This window comes from Nomascus leucogenys, chromosome 10, assembly GCF_006542625.1.
Source record: "Nomascus leucogenys isolate Asia chromosome 10, Asia_NLE_v1, whole genome shotgun sequence".
Lineage (NCBI taxonomy): Eukaryota > Metazoa > Chordata > Mammalia > Primates > Hylobatidae > Nomascus > Nomascus leucogenys.
In genome coordinates, this window is record NC_044390.1 from 9,234,210 (window position 1) to 9,247,543 (window position 13,334).

General features: G+C 48.3%; 1 protein-coding gene across 1 annotated transcript in view; it reads right to left on the reverse strand.

Moving 5' to 3' along the window:
* Nucleotides 1–13,334, reverse strand: part of ELK3 (ETS transcription factor ELK3) — a 76,113-nt gene that overhangs the window by 18,884 nt on the left and 43,895 nt on the right. The window contains exon 3 of the mRNA XM_030819795.1: nt 2,916–3,710. Coding sequence (XP_030675655.1) covers nt 2,916–3,710 — 795 coding nt within the window. The remainder of the gene's footprint in view (nt 1–2,915; nt 3,711–13,334) is intronic.

The window sequence follows — 13,334 nt, forward strand, 5'->3', positions numbered from 1 at the left end:
CAGAGAAAAGGAGAGTTTCTGTGACAAAGTGCTCAGGTAGGAGGAAAACCACTGAAGCCTTGCTGCTGCCTGTGGAAGGAACACCCTGAACCCCACAGTTGTCCTTCACTCCCGAGGCCAAAAGGAATTCCGCAGAACGCCTGGCTGTTGACAGCCATGCTGTTTCTGGCTGTCACCTGGAAGGTGAACTACTGGGCTGGTGCTGGTGCTGGTGGGTGAGTTTCTGGGGCACCCCCTGAAGCAGCTCCCAGGGGAGGGAATCTGAGAGTCCAAATCTGACACTGACATACCCTAATCCTAAACCACCCCTGGCTTCAAGATATCCTATCTGATCTCAGGGAATCTGCTTGGGCGAAACCGGCTGCAAGAACTCAGCTCTGAATAAGTAGCACACCCCTGACTCCCACCCGGGCCCCCCTGGTGTCTCCCTCATTGCCCCTTCTCTCCCTCCCTGTTGGCCACCCATGGCCATGCCAGGAGCAGAGCCCACACTCTGGGAACGTGGGGGAAGTTCAAAGTGGGGTCTGAGTCCCGAGGCTCTACCATCTCCCAGTGTAGCTGGTGACCCCCTTAGTTTTGCATGGTTTAGAGGACTGCCTGGTGCCCCTCCTCCTCCTTTGACCCGAAGGCCCTCTCTGAGCCAGGTCCCTTTACTTCCACTCTCCTGCCCTGGGTCCAGACGCTGCCCCTTGCCTCCCTCCCCTCGGGACCATTTCTGGGCTTCCTGGCACTAAATCATCACAGCCCTGCCCTCACAGCTTGGCTGAGGACAGGGCACCCTCACTGCCTGAGGCACAGGTCCTCTTGTAAAGATCCTGGCTTTCCTACGCCTTCCCACCTGGTTTCAGGCCATGCTGGTAGCTTCTGGCTCCTGGCCGTGCCCTCTGCATCCATTTGTTGGGCATCCACCCTTGATCCTTCTCTCATGCCCTCAGCCCCACCGACGGGAGACACCACTCCATCCACATTATCCACAGGGCTGGCTGAGCTGACTTCCTCTGAGACAGGGCTGGCATCTGCCTCACTCTGTTCTGAGAACGTGATCCAGGCTCCCAGGGAACACAGACACCTCAATCAGAGTTGGCCCTGGCCTGGCTTCAGACCTTTCTCACCCTGACAGTTGTAAACACACAGGAGACCCGGGGAGGAGATGCTCAGATCATCTACCCTGGCCCTGCCTCTCAAGTTACTCCCCTGAGCTACGTCAGGAGCTGCTGTTTCTGAGCCATTTGCTCAGCAGCCCTTGGTCACTGGACAGCCTTGCTTAACCGGAAGATGCCTGATTTAAGAGCACATGTGCTTACTCTGACCTATATCCTGCTCCCCTGGCCCTCCCTATCTGCGGTGGCGCGCGTCACCACCAGCTCACAGGCTTGAGCTGTCACGAAATCCCTGGGCAGAATCCAGTCCAGAGAAAGCGTGGAGAGGAAAGTGGCCCTGAGCTGCTTTCAGGTGCTCCGTGGACGGCCATCGTGATCAGGGACACTGCCGTCTCGACACTGGACGAACTACTTTACCTCCGTGCCTCATTTATCTCAGCTGGGAAATAGCATGATAATAATAGCACAGGCTCAGCATCCCAAATCCAAAAATCTCCAAATCCCAAATCCTCCAGAATCTGAAACTTTCTGAGTCCTGACATGACATTCCAAGGAAATGCTCACTGCAGCATTTTGGATTTCAGATTTTCAGATGTGGGATATTCAACTGGCAAGTATCATGCACATATTCCAAAATCTGAAAAGGTCTGAACTCTGAAATGCTTTTAGTCACAAGCATTTTGGAAACAGGATGCTCAACCTGTATCCATGTGACAAGGCTGCTGTAAACGTGGATACAGGCAATGCATGTAAAGCGTCTGGAGCAGTGCCTGGCACACGTAGGGAAGCCTGTCATATGCTGCCGCGGCTGCTGCTGATGACAACAGGGACAACTACGATGAGATTACAGAGGCAGGGGACAGGTGCAGCTCCGCGGTTAACAATGCTACCAGGTGTCCCCAGCTCACAAAGCCTGTCCACGGTCCCATTTTCCACACACATGGAACCTGGCCCAGAGAGCAACTGCCCACAGTGCCACTCCTAGGAAGCAGGGTAGCCAGGAACTGAATGCAGGTCTGTGAACCTAAAACGAATACTCTTTTAACCGCTGCCACTAAAATTGCATCCAATTTTCAAGGGGAAGGAGAAATATGGTTTCCCAGCACCTACTACGCCTTTGCGCTGCAACTGTCAGCTGGACACGAAAGGGCATCTGAATATTTGATTTAAAGGAAAAGGCTGCTTTCTCCTTGGGACTAATAACAACGAAGCCTTTTTTGGCTCTGCAAGTCTGCTGTCCTCTCCCCAGTGCTGTGGACCGGGGCTTTCTCAGAGTAGTGCTGCTTTCAGCGAAGCAGCTGTTTGGGGTGGCCCCTTTGTTTCTTATTACCTACGCTATGACCACAGCTCCACACTGACAGATGTGATGGCGGTATCAGTTGACATCTATTTTCTTGTTAACAGAACACAAGTGGCTCCTTATTAAGTGCCCCCAGAGAAGATTCGGCCGGAAAAAGTTCGTAAAGCCCAAGGGCCTCCTGAAATGTAAACTGGCCCGCTCAACTTTCCCTAGGAAATCGCTGGTGAGATCTGCTTTGTCGGCCAGTGTGCATGTTCCACTTATGGTCACTTTAGGCCACTAAAAGCAAGAAACCAATCAAGCATCCCACTAGAGTCGACAAACCAAACCCTGTCTCATGTGCACCCCTTGATCTGAGGACGGGAAAGCAGCTTCCCTTCCCATTTACACAGTGACCTCGGTACGAGTCATAGGACGACGTTTTGAGGGACAGAAGGAGGTCTCTTTAGTTGCTCTTCCTTTTTTGCTAAGCCAGTGAAGCTGGCTGTGGCTGGGATGACAGGAATGACTCTTACCTGTGCAGTGAAGAAGGCTGGGGTGAGGGATCCCGAGGGGAGGGCTGGGCTGTTGAGGGCGATGGAGCCGATGTCGGTGCCGGAGAGCACCAGCGGGGGCGCTGAGATTTCCAAGCCTTTGGGTTTTTTGGCCTTTGGGGGAAGAGATGGAGACTTGGTCTTGGAGCCCGATGACAGGTTCAAGGGCTCCAGGGAATCGGAGTCATGGCAGGCGGCCTCCAGGAAGAGGCTTCTGTGTTCAGAAGGGAGGGGTGAGTTGGGGGACAGGGACGGGGACCGAGATGAGAAGGGTGAGGCGGATGAAATACTGGCAGCGTTTGGCAACATTAAAGAGGAGATCTTGGCCGAGACGGATGAGGCCAGGAAGGCGGACGCCGCCGCAGCCTCTGACGTGGAAGGCAGGGACACCACCGGCCTGGTGACGTGCTTGTCGGTTTTATTGGTCACAAACCTGATCACAGTCCTGACTTCTTCCACGGGGGGGCTGTCTTCAGGCGGCTCCTCCAGCTTCTCCGTCTTGATGGCCTTGAAGGTGTCTGGTGGGTTCTGCAGGGAATTAATGGTGAAGGACGAGTACAGGCCTGAGTGGATGTATTCGTTGCGGCTCGTGCTTTTGAGGGCGGCCAGGCCGTGTTTGTGGGCCTCGCGGCCCTCCGGAGATGCCTTGCAGTCGCTGTCCTGCAGCAGAAGGCTCTCCCGGCTGATCTCCACCGCGTGAGGATCCATCTTCAGGATCTCCGGGAAAGAGACAAACTTGTACACAAACTTCTGGCCGATCACCTTCTTGATGATGTTCTGCAAATACAAAAGTAGACGTTGAAAATCTGAGTGCACCCGAGAAACCATGTAAGAGCTCATGATAATGGTAAATGTCGCTGGCAGAAGCACCAAAATGTTGCTGATTTACATTCTTGGCTAAGGAGAAGTGGAAGGAGGAATGAAGATGGAAGTAGGAGAATTAGATGTGAATTCCAGTTCTGCCATTACTAGATCTTTGTGATCTTTGGCAAATTAAGTGCCACTTTGAGCCTCCTCATCTGTAAAGGAAGGAAGATGATGATGATGATTATTTCTTAGACAGGATCTCACTCTGTCACACAGGCTGGAGTGCAGTGGTGCGAACATGGCTCACTGCAGCCTCAACCTCCTGTACTCAAGCAATCCTCCTGCCTCCACCTCCTGAGTGGCTGGGACTACAGGTACATGCCACCACACCCTGCTAATTTTTATATTTTTATTTTTTGTAGAGACAGCATCTCACTTTGTTGCTCAGGCTGGTCTCAAACTCCCGGACTCAAGCAATCCCCCAACCTTGGCTGAGTGAGGATTATTCTATGTAATAACATAGTAACAGCTGCCATTTATGAAGCCCTTACTATGTGGATGGGATTATTCATACCTTATCTCATACAATCTGAGCAGCAATCCTAAAAGGAAGGTGTTGTGACTCCTATTTTAAAAATTTGGAAAATAAGCTTAGAGCGCTTCTGTAACTCACATGGCCACCTGGTAGGAAGTGAAGTGGTAGAGGCAGCATGTCCTTAACCATAACACAGTATTGTCATACCTACCTCTGGGAGTCAGAAGAATTCAATGAAATAATAATGAGAAAGCATTCTGTAAGCTGGAAAGCATTATACAATGCAAGTTATCATCTTCAAACAGTACAACGTTTTCTTAACTCAGTCATTTTTTTCCTTTTTAATTTTTATTTTTTTGCCAAGAAAGCCACTGGAAGAAAAACGAATTGTCTACTTTGGATATCTGTCACATTCACTGACAGTATTTTTAGTTGTTAGCGTCTACTTCTGGCTCTTCAGTTTATGGCTCCAGTCCTCAAACATTAGGCTATAAATGAAAAGCAATAATCATTGCAAAAGTTTCTGCAGCCCTTTGGGAGAAGGGACTTTATATTAAAGGCTGTGCTGTTCTTGAGGTTTATTAAATGGATACTTTAATTCCCTGCCGAACCCACTGGGTTCTATATTTACCTACCAAATGCGTGCTGTGTCCCTTGCCCTATGGATGAATCTTGGAGTCCGAGGGGCTCAGAGAGACAAAGATGGTCTCTCTCAAGCACAAAAACCCAGCACCATCCCATGGGAAAAGGACTCTGTTCCCTTAGAAACTGTTCCACCTAAAACCTGGGTATGAGTGAGGGTTAAAAAAAGATCATTTCGAGGAGAAGAGCTTTAGAAGCAGCTCTGATTGAGTGCCTCTCTTCTATACCAGGGGTTGTACATAAGGTACCTCATTAGATCCCCACATTAGCCCTGATGGAGGTGGAGGATGTCATCCTTCTGACACAAACGAGATCCCAGAGATGGGGAGTCATTTGCCCAAGAACCACCAAGATCGACAGATTCTAAAGCCTAAGTTTTTCCACATCCCCACACAAATTTAGGGGGAGAGAATCAAAGATCCCCCAACAGACATGAAATTCAACTGAATGTTGATGTCCCTTTTGAAATCATAATGTGGTTCTAAAAACATGTTTGCCTGCCATCCTTTACATTATGACATTCTTTTTTTTTTTTTTTTTTTTTTTTTTGAGACGGAGTCTTGCTGTTGCCCAGGCTGGATGGACTGCAGTGGCGTGATCTCGGCTCACTGCAAGCTCCGCCTCTCGGGTTCATGCCATTCTCCTGCCTCAGCCTCCTGAGTAGCTGGGACTACAGGCGCCCGCCACCACGCCCGGCTAATTTTTGTATTTTTAGTAGAGACGGGGTTTCACTGTGTTAGCCAGGATGGTCTCGATCTCCTGACCTTGTGATCCTCCCACCTCGGCCTCCCAAAGTGCTGCGATTACAGGCGTGAGCCACCGCGCCTGGCCCATTATGACATTCTGATTTGCCTTTTCCCCCCTTAAATGATGGGAGCGAAGGGCACATTTAAGGGCCCCGTTCAGCACAGGAGATCTCATACACAGAGTCATGGAGAAACCTCACTGAGCACCAGCATGCAGGCTGATGCCCAGGGCACCTTAGAGTCAAGGCCAAACAACAGTTCCAGTGGCCGCGGCCACCCTGCTGCATCCTGGAGCTCCCACCTGCAACTTAACCTGCAGGGTCCCATTTACGCCAGCGACCTCACACTCACACTGCTACTTGAAGCTGAACAGTCCTTAAAAACCTTCAGAGAAATTTGGGAAACTAAGATGTTTTCCACCTGGGCTTTGTTAGCAGTGTCTCTGCCGAGTGCCCTGGGTCAGAACATGCTCAGGAAAATCAGCTCCCAGCAGGAAATAAATTAAATAAGGGTGTCATTGGACCCACCTGACCCAGGGTCAGTTCCCATTAAAAAGAAAGTGTGCTGGCCTGGTGTGTTAACGCTTCCTTTGCTAAAATTCTAAGTTATTTTTAGTTTTAGCTCATAATATTTTCCTCCCTGGGGAAAAACTTTATTTTTTTCTCTCAGCGAGTGTGAACACTCATCTAAACTGAGTGAATTTTTTAGAGCCTAAATAATTACACAAAGGACAAACTCCTATAAATGTTTTATTTAGAGCCAAAATAAAAACACAGAAGAAAAATGATCTTTATCATTTATTCTAACAGGTCTTAAAAACTAATTGTTTCTTCTTTTCCAAAAAAAAAAAAAAAAACTTAATTTTCTTATAGGTTTGGAACATCATGTCTAAGTTGGGATTACATTCATGAGCACATCAAGAAATAACCAAGGGCTGTGATAAAAATGACAGAAAATGTCTCTCCTGCTCAAAAAATGGTTGGGAACTGAAAGGCAGCCTCAGACAGATCATACGGCCTTGCTGTGTTAAAAAGAACATGAGGAACAACCCACCTGTCGACCAACCAGCAAAAGGATAAATGAAATGTGAGGTGTCCTTACAATGGAATACTATCCAGCTGTAGTAAAGAATGAAGCTCTGCGCCAAGCCTAGAGTTCATTATTTGAGGAATAATGAATTACTAGACTATGTAAAGTAAGGAATAAACATAACATAATGGGCCTCAATGTCATTAAATAGAATCATAGAATTTTTTTTTTTTTTTTTTTTTTTTTTTGAGATGGAGTCTTGCTCTGTCACCCAGGCTGGAATGTAGTGGCATGATCTCGGCTCACTGCAATCTCCGCCTCCTGGGTTCAAGCGATTCTTCTGCCCCAGCCTCCCAAGTAGCTGGGATTACAGGCACCCACCATCATGCCCAGCTAATTTTTTTTTTTTTTTTTTTTTTTTTTTGAGATAGAGTCTCGCTCTGTTGCCCAGGCTGGAGTGCGGTGGTGCAATCTCGGCTCACTGCAAGCTCCGCCTCCCTGATTCACACCATTCTCCTGCCTCAGCCTCCCGAGTAGCTGGGACTACAGGCGCCCGCCACCATGCCTGGCCAATTTTTTTTAGTAGAGACGGGGTTTCACCGTGTTAGTCAGGACGGCCTCGATCTCCTGACCTGGTGATCTGCCTTGTCTCGGCCTCCCAAGGTGCTGGGATTACAGGTGTGAGCCACCACGCCCTGCCTAATTTTTGTAGAGACAGGGTTTCACCATGTTGGCCAGGCTGGTCTTGAACTCCTGACCTCAGGTGATCTGCCCGCCTCAGCCTCCCAAAGTGCTGGGATTACAGGCATGAGCCGTAGAACAGAATATTCTATTCTATGATTCACTGCAAAGTGAATGTGGCCAGATATTATATGATAAAGGTCACATATGATTCTATTTATATGAAATGTCCAGAATCATGAAATCTATACAAAAAACCAGAAAGTAGAGTATGGTTACCTAGGGCTGAGAGAGGTGGAAGGAAGGAGGTAATGAAAATGTTCTAAAGTGGGTCACGGTGATGGGTGCAGTTCTATACTCAGAGCCACTGAACTGTACATGGTAAATGGGTGAATTGTGTGGTACGTGAATTTTATCTTAATGAAGCTGGTTTTTAAAGAAAAGAACATATAGAATCTTAAGCATTTTATGTGTTTAAGTGGAAGACAGTGGGAACTTTCTATAGCTAGAAGCGACTGTCTTAACATGCTAACCCCTACTCGGAATGTAAAAAGGGAGATGCTGGGAAGGGCCCTTCGGTAGCTGCTGCCTCTGCCGGGGGAGCAGAGAGGACACCAAGAGTTTTCTGGGGAAAGGTTACGCAGTGATGGGGATGGAGACAATTTACTAGCTGGCCAAAAGGAGGAAGTGACAGCCACTGGAAAGAACCGAGGCAGGTCATGCTTCTCTAGAGACCAATGGGAAAGACGGATTCGATCTGGCTACGTGGAAACCTGCCAGGGTCGAAGGCTGAGAGTGGAACTGGGAGGGAAGAGGGCAGGGTCGGGTACAGTAAGTGGGTCAGAGCAGTGCAGCCCAGCAACTCAGCACTGGGGACATGTGCTAGACGAGGGGAGCTGGTAAGGAAAGCCCCCCACAGCGGTGCCCGTGGCTAGAGGATTAGGAAGAACCTGGGCTCAGAGGACGTGTGTCCCTGCAGCTGCACTGACAGCCCCTTCTTCCTTACCTTCCAGGGCTGTCCCCAGGAGCAGCGCCATGTATGTTTGAAGATCTCTCTGTGGCTTGCAGAGGGAAGTTTCCTTCCAAGACAGTTTGCTGAGAAGACTCACTGTCAGGAATAATACAAGCTAGTATGTGCTGAGCACGTATTATTTGTCAGGCTATCTTCTAAGAACCTGACAACCATCAACTCACTCAATCCTCTCAGAGACCGGAATGATGATTATCCCCATTTTGGAGATGAGCAAGCTGAGGCTCGGGAAGTATAAATTATACACTGCTGGAAGCTTGTACCTGGAGAGAACAGATGGCACCCAAGCAATCTGACTCCTGAGCTCTTGACTACTATAAAGGGTGACACAAGATTCAGGCCAACTTAGGCAGCCCAGGACACAAGCACACTTGGGTAAGGGCTCTTATTATGGTAAGTGATGAGGATATTTAGAAAAAATCTGGTTTCCACTCCCTTCAATCCCAGACTCACAAGTATTTGTTGCTCACAGTTGCCTGGTAACCTGAGCGATGCTGGTCTGTGTCGGGTGGAGCTGAGTGCGTCTCCAGCGTGGTTTTAGAGTGTTACACACATCCGCTTCCCTCTTACACGGGTGGGACCAGTCTCTTTGTAATTTCCCATTAAATATGTATTTGCAAAAGGGCTGCCTCTTTGCCCGGCAGGCATTCCATGTGAGGTTACGGGCAGCAAGGATGGGACCAATTTTAGTGAGAGGAAAAAGCAACATCCCCTTAAAACAGAGCCCAGTGGCAGTTCCAGGCAAAAGAGGAGGACCAGATACCAAAATTAATCCCCCTGTCACCCCGTCCAAGTTGCCATTTTGAGAATGCAGTAGTAGCCTAAAGGGCAAGTCGTCCCTTTGGGACAGGATTCCGGGCAGACTTGTGCAGAAGAACCCTTCCCAACTCACCAGCCACCTCTGGGGACCAAGGCATCCCATGACAGCAGCCCATGACAGGATCTCGTGACAGGATCCCTCAATTATTTCACTTTAACTACATAGAAAATGCCAAGAGAGCAGGTCATATTTCCATTTCCATTTCAGTGCTGTTACCCTGACAGGTTACAGGGATACCTATAAAAACAGGTATGGCTGTCCGCAGTGTGTTTACATATGTACATACACACACACACACACACACACACGCACGCACAAACACTCCACTCTGCCCTTTGAAAAGGAAGGAGTCTGTGTAAATAATCCCAAATAGTAGACAGATGAGAAATATTTCGATAAGTTTTATAATTTAAAAAAAGTATATGCAGTGCTAAGTAATGAAAAGATGCATATGGAATTAGATTTACCTTCTTAATGACGATGTTATTAGGATTATATTTAAATGAGTTAACTAAATGTTTGTTGAATGAATTACCAACTATAAGGAGAACTGACCCAGGCATAAAGCCGCAGGCGTGAAAGACACAATTTTCCACGGCTCATTCTCAGGCTGGTTAAAGCTCCCCGTGGGTGGATCCCATACATATACCTGCCTGTGCTTCTTTGCTGGCATTTTTTAACTGAAAACTCCCAGGCAGATACTAGAGGCCACATGCAAACTCCACATGCCACATACAACCTCACACCTCCCGTGAGAGCTTAATGAGCCATAATTTCACCCATCCATTTACGCGGCAAATATTTGCTGCATGTGTCTGTCTACCCACTCTGGTCTGGCACCCCAATTTTGATCCAAGGTTATGCGTCTGGAGTTCACATGCTTAGTCTTGTTATCTGATCTTCCATTTTCCTCCCCTCGAGGAGCCAGGCCTGTGGCGAGTTCCTCATCATTCTGGTCTGGCCCCTGGATCCTCTGCCATTCCAGGGCACCCTGGAAACACAGCGCTCCTGCCCTCTGATTCTGCAACTCTCCTACCTTGTTCTCAAAACTGAGAAATGTCAGCAGCTCAGTAAGCAAGCAGCATCGGTTGTGCTGAAGACTTTTCCTAACAAACAGGCCCTTCTTAACCCCTGCACTGGGTAAGGGGGACAGAGCAGGGGACCTTTCCAATAAATACCCACTTGACCCTATCACAAGGGCTGCTGCAGGGATTAAAAGGAGAGGCTCCAGAGTCACTGCCTGAGTTCAATGCCTCAGTTTCTCATCTGTAAAATGGGGGCTGATCCATCTGCCTCGTGGGACTGAATGAGACATCCGTATACAGCTTCTATCAGAACGCCCGATGCATCCATGCATGACAAACCCCATAACATATACTAGCTATTAGTATTATCATCATTTTTACACTCCCATTTAAGCAAAAACAGAACAAAACATAAATATCACCGTGTCAGCCCTAATGACAATTTAATAGACAAAATTAACCCTCATAGAAGGCTGTGCATATTCTGCTAGCTTTGTCCAAAGTTCTGGGTAACATGATCAGTCACACAGCAGGCAGAATTACATCTGGTTTACATATCTCAACTGAGCAGGGAAACATGATGTTTTTATTTAGTTGGGTTCAGACAAGAAATAGATACAAGGCTTATATTCTATTGTGCCTAACACGGCCAGCACTTGACATCCACTGTGACGAAAACCTTACACAATCCAATTAATTTGGGGGTTGGGGGGAGGTTCTAGGAGGGGGACGCAGGGAGCCGCAGATGTGAATAACTGCTGGATCCAAGTGCTCCCTCTGCTTAGATGCTGGCCGCAGCCTACAGGCGAGACGCCACACGTCAGGCCTGGAAAGGTGGTGCAGACACTAACCAGGCACCCAGCTCATCTCAACTGCTCCCCGCGGCTTCTCAGAGCAGAAACCATGCTGCCCAGACTGGGAGGGAGAAGAGCAGCCTTGCAGCGTCCGCTTGGGCTCAGGCCTCTGCTCAGGGCTCCTGGGAGAGGCCAACAGGAAGCTGCTGGCCCTGAGCACTTGTCAGCGAGACCCGAGGCAGGAACCAGCTCAGGTGCTGAGCAGACACACGAGACAATGCATTTATTTGGGGCACACTCATTTTATCATGGTAGATACCCTAGGACAGCGAGGTTATATCCAACTGTCCACCACCTGGGGGTAGGTTAAATATTGGGAGAGCCATACAATGGAACACCACGTAGCTATTTCAGGGGACACGACATTGCTAACACTCCCCCATACCTTTAAATATACATTAGGTGAAAAAAAAAAAAAAACAGTATGAATAATTCCATTATTCTAAAAATTTTCTATTGCATATATATTTATATGTTTTCTACTGTATATATGCATATATGTGTAAATAAGAGGTAGAAAAATTAATCTTAAAAGATGTATACTAACATTTAACAGTGATTTTTCATATTTCTTTTTGCTTATGTGTATTTTCACATTAAAAAATGTATATTTGATATGTATTACTTGTCAAATTAAGACTTTTTAAGAGAAAGAAATAGGAACTAAAAAGCTGACTAGCCCAAGGTCACACAGCTTGTAACTGGTGAAGCCAAAGTTTGAATCCAATTGTATCTAGTGCCAAGACCTAAGCCATTTCTGTTCCGCCACCACACCCTCTTCCAGAAAGCAGCTGCATTTGGAAGCAGAGGCTGCTGCTAAAGTAAATCCGTCAGGACCAAGGGGTCTCTGCATTCCAGAGTAATAGTGGGGTTAACTGCAGAGTGCCTGGGAAAACCAGCTCATGCTGAGAAGCATGGGCCTTGCTTGAGAACAGTTATTTCCAGCTCTTCGGGCGGAAGAGACCAATCTTCCGTAAGGTCTGTTCATTACCTACAAATAGAACTGCCTCTGCCAATCCACAGGGTAGAGAAGGTGCCTGCTTTGGAGGGCCACCCTAACATGAGGCACGGGGGACCCAGCACTCCCACTGCAGCAGACTGGACATGAGCAGCCAAACTGTAAGTGGCATGCCATCCAAGGGACGAGGGTGACAGAAAAACAACAGGAAGCTCGCGTCCACCATATACAGCCCGGTGATGGCACCCACTGCCAAGCTCCCCCGGCTGTCCCCAGGCCTGTGCCCAGCAGCAGCTCACACAAGGGCACAGGCCAGGAGCCTTGACAGGCCAGAAGTCATGTGGACCCAATGCTGGGGTGAACAGATCTGGGTTTGAATTCCAGCCTCTCTGCTTACTATGACCTTGGGAAAGTTACTGAACATCTACACAGGGCTCAGTTTGCTCACCCCTAAAATGGGAATAAAAATACCCCATAGGCTATTTTTTTCTGAAGACTCAACGCAATCAGTGCCTCACTCACACAGGTCCTTACAACATGACCCTCACCCAGTGAATCTTGCTTAGTGTGCAATAATCTAATCATACACACTGCTCATTACATCATACTTTTCATTTTATTCTGCCTTCCAGGAAAATTGCTTGGGTGGGCACCTCACTTTACAGTTTACAGAAGGCTCACACACAATCTCATGTTAGCCTCACAACACTTTGATGCCCACTTCACAGATGTGAGACCCGAGGCTCCCAGCTGAGTTCACAACCCCCACAAGTAGCAGAGGAGTATTTCCAGGCCGCGGCTTCCTGGCCAACCCATTTTCTTCAACTCCTGCTTTTGGGTTCCCATCCAGACCACAGTCTGACTCACTGCTTCCTGACAAGAAACCCGAAGTGTCCTTTCTCCAAAGTTAGAACAAGTAGTTACTGTATCTCTCCGACAAGCAAACATTCTTTCAGCAAACATTGTTTTTGTTTTTGAGAGATGGGGTCTTGCTGGCATTGCCCAGGCTGGGGTGCAGTGGCTATTCACAGGCACAACTGCTACACACTGCAGCCTGGAGCTCCTGGGCTCAAGCAGTCCTCTTGCCTCAGCCTCCCAAGTAGCTGGGACTATAGGTTCAAGCCACCACAACTGGCTTTCAATGAACACTGAATACACACTCTCTTATGGGTGGCCCCGTGCCAGGCTCTGAGGAACGGAGAAGGAGTGAAGCCGGCTTCTGTCCTTGAAGTGCCCCTCAGTGGCTTGGATGCGGTGTGACATCCCCTGCCTCT